Source organism: Heterodontus francisci, chromosome 19 (assembly GCF_036365525.1).
Source record: "Heterodontus francisci isolate sHetFra1 chromosome 19, sHetFra1.hap1, whole genome shotgun sequence".
In the NCBI taxonomy this organism is placed as follows: Eukaryota; Metazoa; Chordata; class Chondrichthyes; order Heterodontiformes; family Heterodontidae; genus Heterodontus; species Heterodontus francisci.
The window spans coordinates 54555302-54569809 of NC_090389.1; the positions used below are offsets into that span (position 1 = coordinate 54555302).

The window sequence follows — 14508 nt, forward strand, 5'->3', positions numbered from 1 at the left end:
ATGCGGAAAAGTGTGAGGTGATTCACTTCGGAAGGAGTAACAGGATTGCAGAATACTGGGCTAATGGGAAGATTCTTGGTAGTGTAGATGAGCAGAGAGATCTTGGTGTCCAGGTACATAAATCCCTGAAAGTTGCCACCCAGGTTAATACAGCTGTTAAGAAGGCATATGGTGTGTTAGCTTTTATTAGTAGGGGGATCGAGTTTAGGAGCCACGAGGTCATGCTGCAGCTGTACAGAACTCTGGTGCGGCCGCACCTGGAGTATTGCGTGCAGTTCTGGTCACCGCATTATAGGAAGGATGTGGAAGCTTTGGAAAAGGTGCAGAGGAGATTTACTAGGATGTTGCCTGGAATGGAGGGAAGGTCTTACGAGAAAAGGCTGAGGGACTTGAGGTTGTTTTCGTTAGAGAGAAGGAGGAGAAGAGGTGACTTAATAGAGACATATAAGATAATCAGAGGGCTGGACAGGGTGGATAGTGAGAGCCTTTTTCCTCGGATGGTGATGGCAAACACGAGGGGACATAGCTTTAAGTTGAGGGGTGATAGATATAGGACAGATGTCAGAGGTAGTTTCTTTACATAGAGAGTAGTAGGGGCGTGGAACGCCCTGCCTGCAACAGTAGTAGACTCGCCAACTTTAAGGGCATTTAAGTGGTCATTGGATAGACATATGGATGAAAATGGAATAGTGTAGGTCAGATGGTTTCACAGGTCGGCGCAACATCGAGGGCTGAAGGGCCTGTACTGCGCTGTAATGTTCTATGTTCTATATCATCCTGTAATCTCAGGCTTTCCTCCTCACTATTTACCACACCACCAATTTTCGTGTCATCTGCGAACTTACCACCAATTTTCGTGTCAGCTGCGAACATACGCCACCAATTTTCGTGTCATCTGTGAACTTAGTATACTGTATTCGCTGCTCACGTCGTGGTCTCCTCTACATTACGGAGACCAGACGCACACTGGGTGACCACTCTGTGGAACACCTCCATTCAGGCTGCAGGTGTGACCCCGAACTTCCAGTCTCCTGTCATTTTAATTCTCCGCCTCGCTCCCACTCTGATCTTTCTGTCATTGGCCTGCTGTAGTGTTCTAATGAAGCTTAACCGAAGCTCGAGGAACAGCACCTCATCTTTCGACTGGGCAGTTTACAGCCTTCTGGACTCAACAGTTAGTTCAACAATTTTAAATTGTAACCTCTGCCCCATGTTGTTTTGTTTCTCTTTGCTTTTTTCCTCGCTTTTTTCTCTTTTACTTGCCCCTTTTTTTTGCTAATGAATGGCAGCTGTTCAGGATCCTGCCATTCACACCTCCTCTGGACCCTTTTTTTGTTTCTTCACTTATCCCATTACCGCTCCATTTAGCCTTACACAATGAAACCTTTTGTCATTTAATCTCTCCTGCCCTCCACCCTATCAGAGACCTTCCCTTCTATTCTTCTTCCCACCCTCCCCCCCCCCCACCTTTCACTTGTTCAAAACCTATTACATTTCTAACTTTTCCCAGTTTTGATGAAAGGTCTCTGACCTAGAATCATAAAATGGTTACAGCACAGATGGATGCCTTTTGGCCTGTAGTGACAGTGCCGGCTCTCTGCAAGAGCAACTCATCTAGTCCCACTCCTACACCTTTTCCCCGTAGCCTTACAAGTTTTTTCTCTTCAGATAATTATCCATTTCTCTTTGGAAGGCCTCGATTGAATCTGCCTCCACCACACTCTCAGGCAGTGCATTCCAGCTCCTAACCATGTGTAAAATGTTTTCCTCATGTCGCTGTTGATGTTTTTGCCAATCACCTTAAATTGATGTCCTCTGGTTCTGAATCCTTCTGTCAATGGGAATAGTTTCTCCCTATCTGTCCAGACCTCTCATGATTTTGAACACCTGTATAAAATCTCCTCTTAATCTTCTCTTCTCCAAGAAGAACAGACCCAGCTTCTCCAGCCTACCCATGTAACTGAAATTCTTCATCCCTGGAACCATTCTCGTGAATCTTTTCTACACTCTCTCTAATGCTTTAACATCCGTCTGAAAGTGTAGTGGCCAGAACTGACACAATACTCCAGTTGAGGCTGAACCAGTGTTTTATGTAGGTTTATCATAACCTCCTTGCTTTAGTACTCTGTTCCTCTATTTATAAAGCCCAGGATCCCATATGCTTTATTAACCACTTTCTCAATCTGCCCTTTAAAGTTACATTGCCTCACCTCGTTCTTTCTACCAAAATGGATCACTTCATACTTTTCTGCAATAAAATTTCATATGCAATTTTCCACCCATTCCACCAGCCTGTCTATGTCCTCTTGGAGTTTATCAACATCCTCCTCACAGTTCACAATACTTCCAAGTTTTGTGTCATCTGCAAATTTTGAAATTGTGTGCTGTACACCCAAGTCTAGGTCATTAATATATACCAAGAAAAGCAGGGCTCCCGGCACCAATCCCTGGGAACCCCACTGTATACCTTCCTCCAGTACAAAAAACAACTGTTCACATCAACTTTCTGTTTCCTGTCACTCAGCCAATTTCACTCGTATCCATGCTGCTACTATCCCGTTTATTCCATGCTCCAACTTTGCTGACAAGCCTGTTATATGGGACTTTATCAAATGCCTTTTGGAAGTTCATGTACACCACATCAACTGGATTACCTTCATCAACCCCCTCTGTCACCTCATCAAAAAACTCAAGCAAGTTAGTTAAACATGATTTTCCCTTAAATAATCCATGCTGGCTTTCCTTAATTAATCAACATTTGTCAAAGTGACTGTTAATTTTGTCCCGCATTATCATTTCTAAAAGCTTTCCCACCACCAAGGTTAACCTGACTGGCTTGTAGTTGCTGGGCTTGTCCTTGCACCCTTTTTTGAACAAGGGTGTGACATTTGCAATTCTCTATTCCTCTGGCACCACCTCTGTATCTAAGCAGGATTGTAAGATTATGGCCAGTGCCTCCACAATTTTGATTCTTAAGTATCCTTGGATGCATCACATCCAGTCCTGGTGACTTATCAACTTTAAGTACAGCCAGCCTATTAAGTACCTCCTCTTTATCAATTTTTAGTCCATCCACTGTATCAACTACCTCTACTTTCAACATGACTTGGGCAGCATCTTCTTCCTTGGTAAAGACAGGTGCAAAGTACATATTTAGTACCTCGGCCATGCCCTCTGCCTCCATGTGCAAATCCCCTCTTAGGTCCCTAATTAGCCCCACTCCTCCTTTTACCACCCTTTTACTATTTATGTGCCTATGGAAGATTTTTAGATTCCCTTTTATGTTAGCCACGAGTCTCTTCTCATACTCTCTCTTTGCTGCTCTTATATCTTTTTTCACTTCCCCTCTGAACCTTCTATATACAGCCTCGTCGTCAATTCTATTATTCACCTGACATCTGTCATATACACCCTTTTTCTGCTTCATCTTACTCTCTATCTCTTTCATCATCCAGGGAGCTCCTACCTTTCACCCTCATGGGAATGTCTCTTGACTGTATCCAAGCTATCTCCTCTTTAAAAGCAGTCCATTGTTCAGTTACAGTTTTGCCCTCCAATCTTTGATTCCAATTTACTTGGGCTAGATCCATTCTCACTCCATTGAAGTTGGTCCTCCCCCAATTAATTATCTTCTCTGGATTGCTCCTTGTCCTTTTCCATAGCTAACCTAATCCTTATGATGCTATGGTCACTGTCCCTTAAATGTTCCCCTACTGACACATGATCTACTTGACCCACCTCATTGCCTAGAACCAGATCCAGCCTCCTTCTTCGTTGGACTGGAAACCTACTGATGTAGAAAATTCTCCTGAACTCTAGAAACACTTGCCCCTCTCTAACTTATTTATGTCCCAGTCTAAATTAGAATAATTAAAGTCCCTCATTATAACTATTCTATAATTCTTGCACCTCTCTGTAATTTCCTTACAAATTTGTTCCTCTATATCCTTCCATTAGTTGGTGGCCTATAGAATACCCCCAGCAATATATTGGTCTCTCTATTATTTCTTAGCTTTAACCAAATAAATTCTGTCCTTGACCCCTGTAGGACATTCTCTCTCTTCAACACTGTAATGTTCTCCTTAATCAATACAGCTTTCATTGTGCAAAATAAGGCATCAGTTGTCCAAAAAAATAAAAAAACAAATTAGCCTAAGAAATTTCCTCTGTGTTCCTGGAAGGACCCTTTGCCATTAAAGTTGTGGGTAGTGACACACTTCATTGTGATTGTCGCTGCATTACAAAAGATTGATTTGACCCAGCAAGTTTGCATAAACAGGTGATACACCTCAGTTACAGCCATACTGATGAGCCTAGGCCTCTTTATGCACTGAACCTCTGGTATTTTCAGGTAACTGATACTGTTGCAGTAAGTCAATTGCCTGAGGCAGGACTTGCTGCGAGTTATACATCTTCTATGCTCTCTGTGGTCTCGAGTCCACCTGCTCTACTGTGGTATAACTGCCATTGGCTGTTACACACTTCCTTTGAATATATTTTTTTTAAATCCTATATACTATTCACGTTTGTCCTGGTTACAGTTATTCTATATAAATCCTCCTCTTTATTAAGCTCACTATGCCAGATCTAACTTGCGCTAGGATATTCAATATTTACTGGACTGTGCAGCTGCAGAATGCTGCACAAATAAAGACCTTAACAAGCAAAATATGGTCTCTTTTTGTTAGTTTGTTTACCTATTTTTGAAGGATTGGAGTCCTGAGAGCAGAGTTAAACAAAATGGGTGAGAAGCTCTGCTAGAGTTGTCTTGTTTGCTCCACCACCAGCAAAGAGATGAGGAAATCCTGGAAAAACCAAGTTGGGTCTTCCCACATATCTGTGGACAGGAAAGCGACCCTGCGGCAGTGTATTGCTGAACTGAATGCACAGTCTGTTGGTGACCACAATGACTGCCTGCAGCACCAGCAGCAATACTTAAATCTGCTGCTGGACACTTTGATGCCTTATGGGGGCGCCAATGAAAAGTAAATGTTCACATACACTTTTCAATTGGGCACTCTACAGCCTGCGGGACTCAACATAGAGTTCAATCATTTTAGATCATAATCTCTACCCCCATTTTTTTCTTATATCATGTTTTTTTGTCAGTTCATTTCCACCCCCACGTTTCTTTCTTTGTGTTCGGATGGCTGCTATTTGGTCATTTACACCTCATCCAGACACATCTTTTGTTTCTTCACTTGGCTTTGTATCATGAAACCTTTTGTCATTTAATCTCTTCTGCCCTTCACCTTATCACACACCTTCCCTTCTGTTCTTTTTCCCACCCTCCACCCCCTTTCATTTGCTTAAAACTTATTACATTTCTAACTTTTGCCAGTTTTAAAGAAAAGTTACGACCTGAAACGTTATCTCCGTTCTCTCTCCACAGATGCTGCCAGACCTGCTGAGTATTTTCAACATCAAAGTGACTCCTGACAACGCAGCACCCGTCCAACCCCCCACCGACATCATCAGAGTGCCCCCCAGATTCGCACATGCACAGAACAGACTTTTGCTGCCAGTGTGGTTCTGTGCATGCGCAGCCTACGTCAGCAACCGGCTTGCCAGGACTAATTCGCGCATGTGTCACTCGTCACTCCCGGCCTCGCCACTTTTCCCCACTCAGCTCCCTCCCGCTTCTGGTCCCCGCTCCTTCCCGTTTCTGGTCTCCGCTCCTTCCCGTTTCTGGTCTCCGCTCCCTCCCACTCCTGGTCCCCGTTCCCTCCTGCTTCTGTTTCCTGCTCCCTCCCACTTCTGGCCCCCGCTCCTGGTCCCCGCTCCCTCCCGCTTCTGGTCTCCGCTCCTGGTCCCCACTCCCTCCCTCTTCTAGTCCCTGCTCCCTCCTGCTTGTGGTCCCCGCTCCCTCCCGCTTCTGGTCCCTGCTCCCTCCCATGATTGCAGCCTTTTTTCCCCGCAGTATAGAAGAGAGAGAGTGACAAGATAGGCAGGGGAGGGGAGGGAGACTGCGAGCAAGAGGGAGCAGGGGAGCAAGCGGCCGAGGGGGAAGAAGGAGCGAGGCCATGGATTCTGTTGAATTGCACACACAATTCCGCACATGCAGCTATCCTGCAGCTCTTTTTAAAATGCTCGCTGGTTTAAAATTCGGGTTTGTGTCTGAAATAATCATCAATTAAATTCATTAAACAGCCCGTTGTGGGGAACAGGAGCGGGGACCAGAAGTGGCCATTTTGATTTCATTTGTTTTCGTTTTTGTGATAAATTGAGCAGTGCCATCTTTGCTACTGGCAGCTGCCAAATGATTTCAGTGCATGAGGCTGCAATTGCGTATGTGCAAGTACTACGCCACCTAGTGGTTGCACTGTCAGCAAATGCAGCCTTTCAACATTTTCTGTTTTTTATTATCTTTGAAAAATGAGAAGCATGAATGCATTCAAGCTGCCATATCCATCTGTCCATGGCTACAGAACATGCATGACTGGGCCTACCCTTTCAGAGGGAGTTCGGCTTGTCGCACGAGTGATAGTTGAAAACTGCAATACATTCTGCTTCTTTTAAATCAAAATCACAATTCAAAATATCTCCTACTTCAAATTTTTAACTAAATTCTCACTGCTGTTTTATGCTGTTTAATTCAAATTATTGGATAATTTTTCTTTAAGTGAGGAGATGGGAATGGATTATTGGAACCAAGGATAAAAAAAAACGTCACATTTCAGCATTTACCACTGGACACATGTTGGTGATGGTGCCCCTAATCAGGAATCAGGCTATCACCGTGTATTGGTTTGCTTCAGTTGATAGCACTTTTATCTCTGAGTCAAAATGATTCAGGTTTGAGTCTAGGACTTAAGAACATAATCTAAGGTTGACACTCTAGTGCAGTACTGAGGGACTGCCGCACTTTGGAGGTGCTGTCATTCAGGTGAGATGTTAAACTTTGCCTATTTTGCTGGATGTTAAGATCCCAAAATGTATTCAAAGGAATTTCTCCTGGTGTCTTGACCAACACTCTTCCCTTAGCCAACACCACCATAAACAGATTAACTAGTAATTCCTCTCAATCATGTTTGAGGGATCTTGTTCTGTGCAAAATGGCTGCTCTGTTTTCCTACATAACAACAGTCACTGCAGCTCAAAAGTATTTCATCGTGTGAGAAGCACTTTGAGACATTCTGGGAGGTGTGATCGGGGCATAGATCAGGTATAAATGCATGTTTTTTTCTTTCTTTACTCAGGCTATTTGTAGTTCTTTTTCTGGAGTATTTCTTTAAGGATATAAAATAAGAATGTGATTAACTAGAATAGGTACCAAATTGAAATCTGAAACTAGGAGACTGAAACTGAACCCACTTGAGTTCATTTACAATTCAGACATTCTGAAAGGAAATTATATTCCACATGAGCAGAGGGGCAAAGAATTCTGCACATCCTGCTTCTTTTTTCTATTATATAATCAGATTTTTCAACACCACCATAAACAGAGGTCAGGCCATCAAGGTGTGCAAAGTATCTGGAAGCTGCTTTTATATTGTACGAGACTGATATTAAAGCTACCAGCTCCAGAAAGCAGATTTGACAACCCCAAAGTAAACATTAACTCTGTTTCTCTCCACAGTTGCTACCTAACCTGCTGAATGTTTAAGCATTTTCTGTTTTTATCCCAATGTAAAATTGCCAGTTTCATTAAGACACATTACTCTGAATTGCTCCTATATAGACCAAAGGTGTTGTTGTTTAATCACTGGGATGGGGGCTACTATGATCGATTTAGAATAGTAAACAAATTTTGAATGTTTTTGCCTCATTTAACTACTTCCTAAAGGTGATATTTTCTCATTTTATGAGCAATCGGGTGTAATCTCAACAGCACACACTTCCGTTCCATTTATAGCCACAATGACCATGGACAACCATTTCCTTTAGTGCTTAATAATCCGCCCGATTCCTCAGAGGTGCTTTGAAGAAGATTGTTTCCACATCACTATTTGTATAATTCCTTTCATTTATAAAATAAAGGTCCTTTGCAGATTGATGGATTAAAGCAGAAACAGAGTCAGACCATGGTCTTCAATTGGTTCACTTCTTATGGAACATATTTGTGTTTTTGCTCAATTAAAACGGATTTTTTTTCAGAGCTTAAAATGGGAAACACCACATCACAACTCCATATTTTAGTTCTAAGAGGTAATTTACCTTTCTATAACATTAGCTGATCTCCCATGGCATTGCTCACAGTGTCCGAAATTTTACATCCTCACCCATTCCCCACCCCCCCCCCCCCCCCAACCCCGCAATGGGCTGCGAGGCAGTGGGCTGGGGGGGGGGGGGGGGAGGGAGGTGCGTTAAACCGGGTGAGATGGCAGGGGGTACCGTGCCTGTCGCCTACCCACCTCCATTGGTATTTTACTAGCAGCGGGGTAGGCGGTGGGTGGCCCGCCAGCCCTTAAGCCAATTGAGACCCTAAAGTGGCCAATTAAAGGCCGCTTAAGGGCATCTTCCTGCCGTCGCTGGCAGAAGGGCACCACCACCTGGGGAGGCCCCCCGTAAACCTGGAAGCTTCTTTGCAGGCTGGCGAGTGGGGTCCCTCCTGATCGGGCCCCCTGTGCCCCATGGAGAGCCCTTCCAGCATCACAGGCCACCCCTGCCATCGCAATTGACTCCTCCCCTTTGCTGGGGCCTGGCTGAATGACCCCGGCAAGCCCCGACCCCACTTACCATCTTCTCTGGCCTCCACCGCTGGCTGGGTCCGAGGTCTGCTGCAGTCCCAGCATTGTCCACCGCCCTCTGATTGGGCGGCAGCTCTTGGAGGCAGGACATCCTGCTTCAGAAGGGCAGAAGACACAACTTCAGGCAATTAATTGCCCGAGACACGCAAAATAGCATCATGGCCTCCAGGACCAGCAGAGGCGGGCTTGCCCCCAACTTTCCAGTCAGTGGGCGGGGCCACCGCCTCCTTGTTAAATTTCAGCTAGTGAGTCAGAGGATATGCTGTTTTATCCCAACTTATAAATTGAAGTTTTTGTCTAATATGGTTATTCCCTCTTTGAGTTCTGAAAAAAATCAATTTTTATTGAACATATACTATGCTTTTGGGGCAACTGATTATGTTCAATTATTATTACACTGCATCGTGGTATTTAGAGATCAGATTCTATGATTATGGGTGAAATTTTATCAGTGGCTTTGATTGCTATTATGTTTTCATTAATTTTATGTGTTACTTTTTTTAAATAGAGAATGCGTGTGCGTAAAAATGAATAAAATTCTTGCATCAATCACACATCAGTGACACTTCAAACGGCAGACTTAATAGTGTTAAAAGTATTTTTGTTCAAAAAAACATTTCCTGCTGTCTTTCTGACCTTGATGACTTGGCCTCTCCCGAAGCTCACGTGCCAGGAATTTATAAGCAGCTGATATGTATAAACAGTTCCCTCCCAAGGAGCCTCCAGTTAACCTCAGGATATGCTATTTATTATCTCAGGATATACCCCACAAAGAGTACTTGAACATGAACTTTAAAAGGAACACAACAACCTCTCAACAGCTGAACCTCACCCCAATGCTCCAAATCCAAAGTTACTATCAACAACATCACAGGAAACCTTGGGATTTGCAACATAAATTAAAGACAGACATAACCACAGCAATGTGCTATCATCAATTCTATGCCTTATCCAACGACAATTTCATATGCTCTTTAAAAATGTTTCTTTTTAATTCCTAGTTACAGGTCTACTCTGTGGAGCTCCATATAGAGCTGTTTGCAATGTGGCAGATGGGTCAGTGATTCATGGCACAGAGATCCCTCTGTAACATATGCAGCCAGTGTACTCAGCCTCTTTAGAGAAGGAAATCAGGTTAGCTGTGTTCCTCCTGCTTTCTGTCTAGTAATTGCTTTCCTGCTGATTATTAAAAAAGAAAGCACAGAGAGGACAAGTGTGCTTGCAACTGCCCAGGCATGAAGATTGACATATGAAGAGTGCATTGTTTCAGGGGGATCAAATCCACAAGGATACAAACAATATTAAAACTTTAACTGAGATGGTTTATTACACCCTTTGAAAGCAACTTCAGGATCAATGTAGTCTTGGCAAATATTAGCAGCTGAAAGCTGGAGGAGTACAGTACTCAGCTGGTACTGAAGAATAGAAAGGATATTGATTTCCGTTGTCAGTGGAAACATTTGTTGGTAGAAAGAACATATGGTTGCTGTCAGCTGAGCATGTCAGAAGCTTCACCCAACATGAAATGTCTGTTCTCATCTAGAGTGCAGCAAGATGCTGATAATAAAAAATTCTTAACACAGGGATTTTTCATTGCTCTACAGCTGAGACATAGGAAGCAGGAAGCATTTTGCATCAAAAGCACAAGGAGTTGCTTGTCCCTTTTCATCACCTCTACTGCAAGCAGCTAACTTTGAAATGAGGTCACATACCTGCTGAGGTACTTTGAAGCGGACATAAGAACAAAGCTTCAACATCTCTTCCATCTCCTCAGGGGTAGATGGAATTAGGGGGACTTTACTAACATCTCCTGTTTGCTCCAGTGACTTCAGTTCTTTCACAAATTTACTTTCATTGGGATACTGCAGACCTATACCAAGAAAGAAAGATTTCAACTGATTAAAATGAACCAGCAATATGACAAATCATCATTCTGAGTTCATGGTCTAGTTGAGCTTTGCAGGTTCTGTCTGTAGTGAATCATGAGTTAATGTCTTGTAAATGTGGATTCGCCATGGCTTTGGCCCCTCCATATGAAAAAGAATACGATTCCAGTAAACAGAGGACATCAATGCTTTATTATTCTGTACAGCTTGATTGCTCCCAATCTATTGCAGTGTTGGCCTGAGGCAAAGTCAGTTGAAATGAACCACGTGAACCACAATAACCTTCATTAAATCTCAGGTGTCACATTAAATTTTAAACCATTTAAAATTAGTTGGCACTTTATCTGCCTGCTCTGTTACAACGTTGTTTTCTTTTCATTGTTTTCATGATCCTTTCCAAATTACCATGCACAGTCTGCTACAAAGCTCTTAGAATACAGTACAGAAACAAATAGATACTACAAACAGATAGTTGGCACAGCTGCCTGATCTTACAGTTTTCGTTACTGATTTTCCACTAACTTCAACTGTGTCTAAGGAAAGATTATAACACTCGTGCACTGACAGCGTTAAGAATGACTTCAGTCCCAATGACAAATGACTGAAATCCAATCTCTCAGGCAGCCTGGCAATTCTAGCATAACAGCAATGGACTTGCAACTAGCCAGCATGAATTAAACCCTTTGAATCATACTGTATGCTGTCACCAGAATTAGCTCCAGCTCCCGAGAAAAGGCTCACCAGTATGACTGATGGAATGAATGACCATCTCAGGAAATAATTTCTCCATAAGCTACCAGTGGCAAATATAAATGGGTGCCACTGATGGTGCTGGATGCCACGTGCTATCATTTTGTTCCAACTGTTTTTGAAATAAGCTTTCAATTCCCAGCACGGGACAGTAACATGGTTTTTGCTTCGCTGGCCTGTACAAACATCCCTGATGTTTATTGAAGATTCACAGCCAGAAATTTAAATTTATAATTGTGACTGGGAAGCTACTTGTACAAGATGAAGTATGCAAAGCTGCTATAAGGTTGTGGCTATGACCTCAGAACATCTGTGCATGTACCGTTCCATAAGTGTTGATCTAAATTCTGCTCCACAATCTAAACAGATGAAACCCAAGGACTTAACACATCACACAACACAAAAGCAAAATACTGCAGATGCTGGAAATCTGAAATAAAAACAGAAAATGCTGGAAATGCTCAGCAGGTCTGGCAGCATCTGTGGAGAGGGAAACAGAGTTAACGTTTCAGGTCTGTGACCTTTCATCAGAACTTAACACATCAGCTCTGAAGTATAAATATACTGAGACTGGGATAAGGCCAGGATTTCGCAATAGTAATTACAGTGAAACTGTCAGCATTCGCCCTCATTACTCCTCTGAAACTGACAGCAATTTCTGGAGTCCCCATGTGCAGCTAATTGCAGAAATCCAGAGTTGCTGGAAGTAATTCTATGTTTATCCACAGGGTGCGCTGTTGAAGTCTCTCCTAGTGTGCCATCTGCCCTCCCATGCGTCTTTCATGTTGCAGGTCCTCATCGTCCAAGGAGGAATCCTGTTGATGTCTCCCCTCATCATGCCAGGCCTGGCCCCTACTGGGTGCGTAGTTGTGTAGAGCAGCAAAGGAAGGAGCTGGCCTTTTCGGCCCGTCGTACAGGGCATCACCCTATCCAGACAGGCACTGGAGATGCTCTTTCAGCATGCCTCTCTCCTACTCAATGATGCCTCATGTCGCTCAGTGGCTGGCGTTATATCTCTCCTCGGCAGCAGTGGTGGAGTCTCTCACTGGTGTTGGGAGCCATGTCTGCAAAGGATAGCCCTTATCCCCAAGAAGCCACCCCTCCATCTGAGCCAGTTCAGTGAACAGTCGCGGCAGCCGGGACTGGTGCCAAGACCCAGGTGTCATGGCAGCTGTCTGAGAAGCGGTCACACATTTGCTGCAAGCATCTGCGGTGTTCACATACCAGCTTCACCTAGATTGAGAGGGCTCCTTTAATGGTGACGTCTGCAGATGGTAGCCTGGCAGTAGGCCTGATGGCCACATGAGTGCAGTCTATGAACATTATAACCTATGGTTCTCCAGCAATGGTGCCTGAACCAATGGCCCTCTGGGCCTGGCTGTGAGGGTCCATCCTGAAGCAGACATAACTCACTGGCCCTCCGGTGCAGGGCATTGGTGACCTCCCTGATGCAGTGGTGCACTGCTGCCTGTGTGACCACACAAAGGTCTCTGGTGGGCCCCTAAAAAGGTGCAGAGGCGTCAGGCTTGAGAACCGCTGCCACTGTAAGGAACAAATGCATGGGATGTCCACCAGAGCCCATGGGCTGCAGGTCATCCTTGAGCAGGGCATAGAGATGTGTCACCACCTTCTCTACATGTGCAATCACCTCTGACACTGGTGCTCTGACATTCGATGGCATGTCATGTGGGGCCTGTAGACAGAGGCCTGCTTTAGGTCGGGAAAAAGAACCCGACTGAACCACAGTGGACCCGAGCCCAACCCGACCCGAACCCACCACTACTCGACCTGAGCCCGACCCGACCATCCCTTTACTTACCATCCCACTGGGAAGCTCCACCGAGCTGCATCGCATGTGTGATGACACACACTGCGCAGACTCAGTTTCGTCCCGGACTCCCAGCTCAGGTAAGTTTTTTTAATTCCAATACTTACCAGCAGAGCACTTACTGTGTGTGTCCGGCCCGACCCGACCCAATTCAACCTGGACTCTACCCGACCCGACCCGAACCCAAAAGCTGGCCCTGGAAGATGGGCCCGACACGACACATGTCGTCGGGTCCCGTTGGGTTCGGGTCGGGTAGTAGGCCTCTACCTGTAGTTGCACGGCAAACATAATGGCGAACTCCCCTTGGGAGCTTCTGCTCACGACGGGGGGCCTCTAAGTGGATCGCACCTGCCTGTTGATATTGCCTCTGGCGCATACGGATCCTCACAAGCAGAGGATCAGACAATGTAGGATGAGCCATACCTATTTCCATGTGATAAATAAAGTTGAACCCTGCTTATATTCGAAGGTTTCTAACAGGGCAGGGATTGTTGTTGATAGGTACATCAGCTGCATTCCTGGATCAACCATGTGGCATGCCATGGCATTGTCCATCTTGGCTAACACTCAGAGTGGCACAGCATGACCACATCAAGATCCTACCAGCTGAATCGATTGCCCCACCATCCATATAACCTTAATGCTCCTGCCCTTTCTGGCACCGACCCCACACACAGGGTGCCTCGTGTGGCATTGCTCCCTCACAAACACAGAGCATACAATGTTAACGGAGGGATGGTACACAGTACCTTCTTTCATGCCAGCACAGCTTTCCCACCAGTAATCCCAGACCACTTTCCTTTAAGAGTGCAGAGTGAGATCCCTGTAGTGACCCCCTCCCTCCTCCCTTTAGGTATGCAGAGTGAGATCCCTGTAATGACCTCCTCCCTCCTCCCTTTAGGTATGCAGAGTGAGACCCCTGTAATGACCCCCTCCCTCCTCCCTTTAGGTATGCAGTGAGACCCCTGTAATGACCCCCTCCCTCCTCCCTTTAGGTATGCAGAGTGAGACCCCTGTAATGACCCCCTCCTTCCTCCCTTTAGGTATGCAGAGTGATATCCCTGTAATGACCCCCTCTCTTCTCCCTTTAGGTATGCAGAGTGAGACCCCTGTAATTACCCCCTCCCTCCTCCCTTTAGCTATGCAGAGTGACCCCTGTAATGACCCCCTCCCTCCTCCCTTTAGGTATGCAGAGTGACCCCTGTAATGACCCCCTCCCGCCTCCCTTTAGGTATGCAGAGTGAGACCCCTGTAATGACCCCCTCCCTCCTCCCTTTAGGTATGCAGAGTGAGATCCCTGTAATGCCCCCCTCCCTCCTCCCTTTAGGTATGCAGAGTGAGACCCCTGTAATGA

At 45.0% G+C, this 14508-nt stretch overlaps 1 protein-coding gene across 2 annotated transcripts in view; it reads right to left on the reverse strand.

The window, feature by feature from the left end:
* LOC137380071 (monoacylglycerol lipase abhd6-A-like) overlaps nucleotides 1-14508 on the reverse strand; it is an 86166-nt gene that overhangs the window by 27638 nt on the left and 44020 nt on the right. For both annotated transcript variants that reach the window (XM_068051651.1, XM_068051650.1), the window contains one exon: nucleotides 10403-10560. In XM_068051651.1, coding sequence (XP_067907752.1) covers nucleotides 10403-10560 — 158 coding nt within the window. The remainder of the gene's footprint in view (nucleotides 1-10402; nucleotides 10561-14508) is intronic.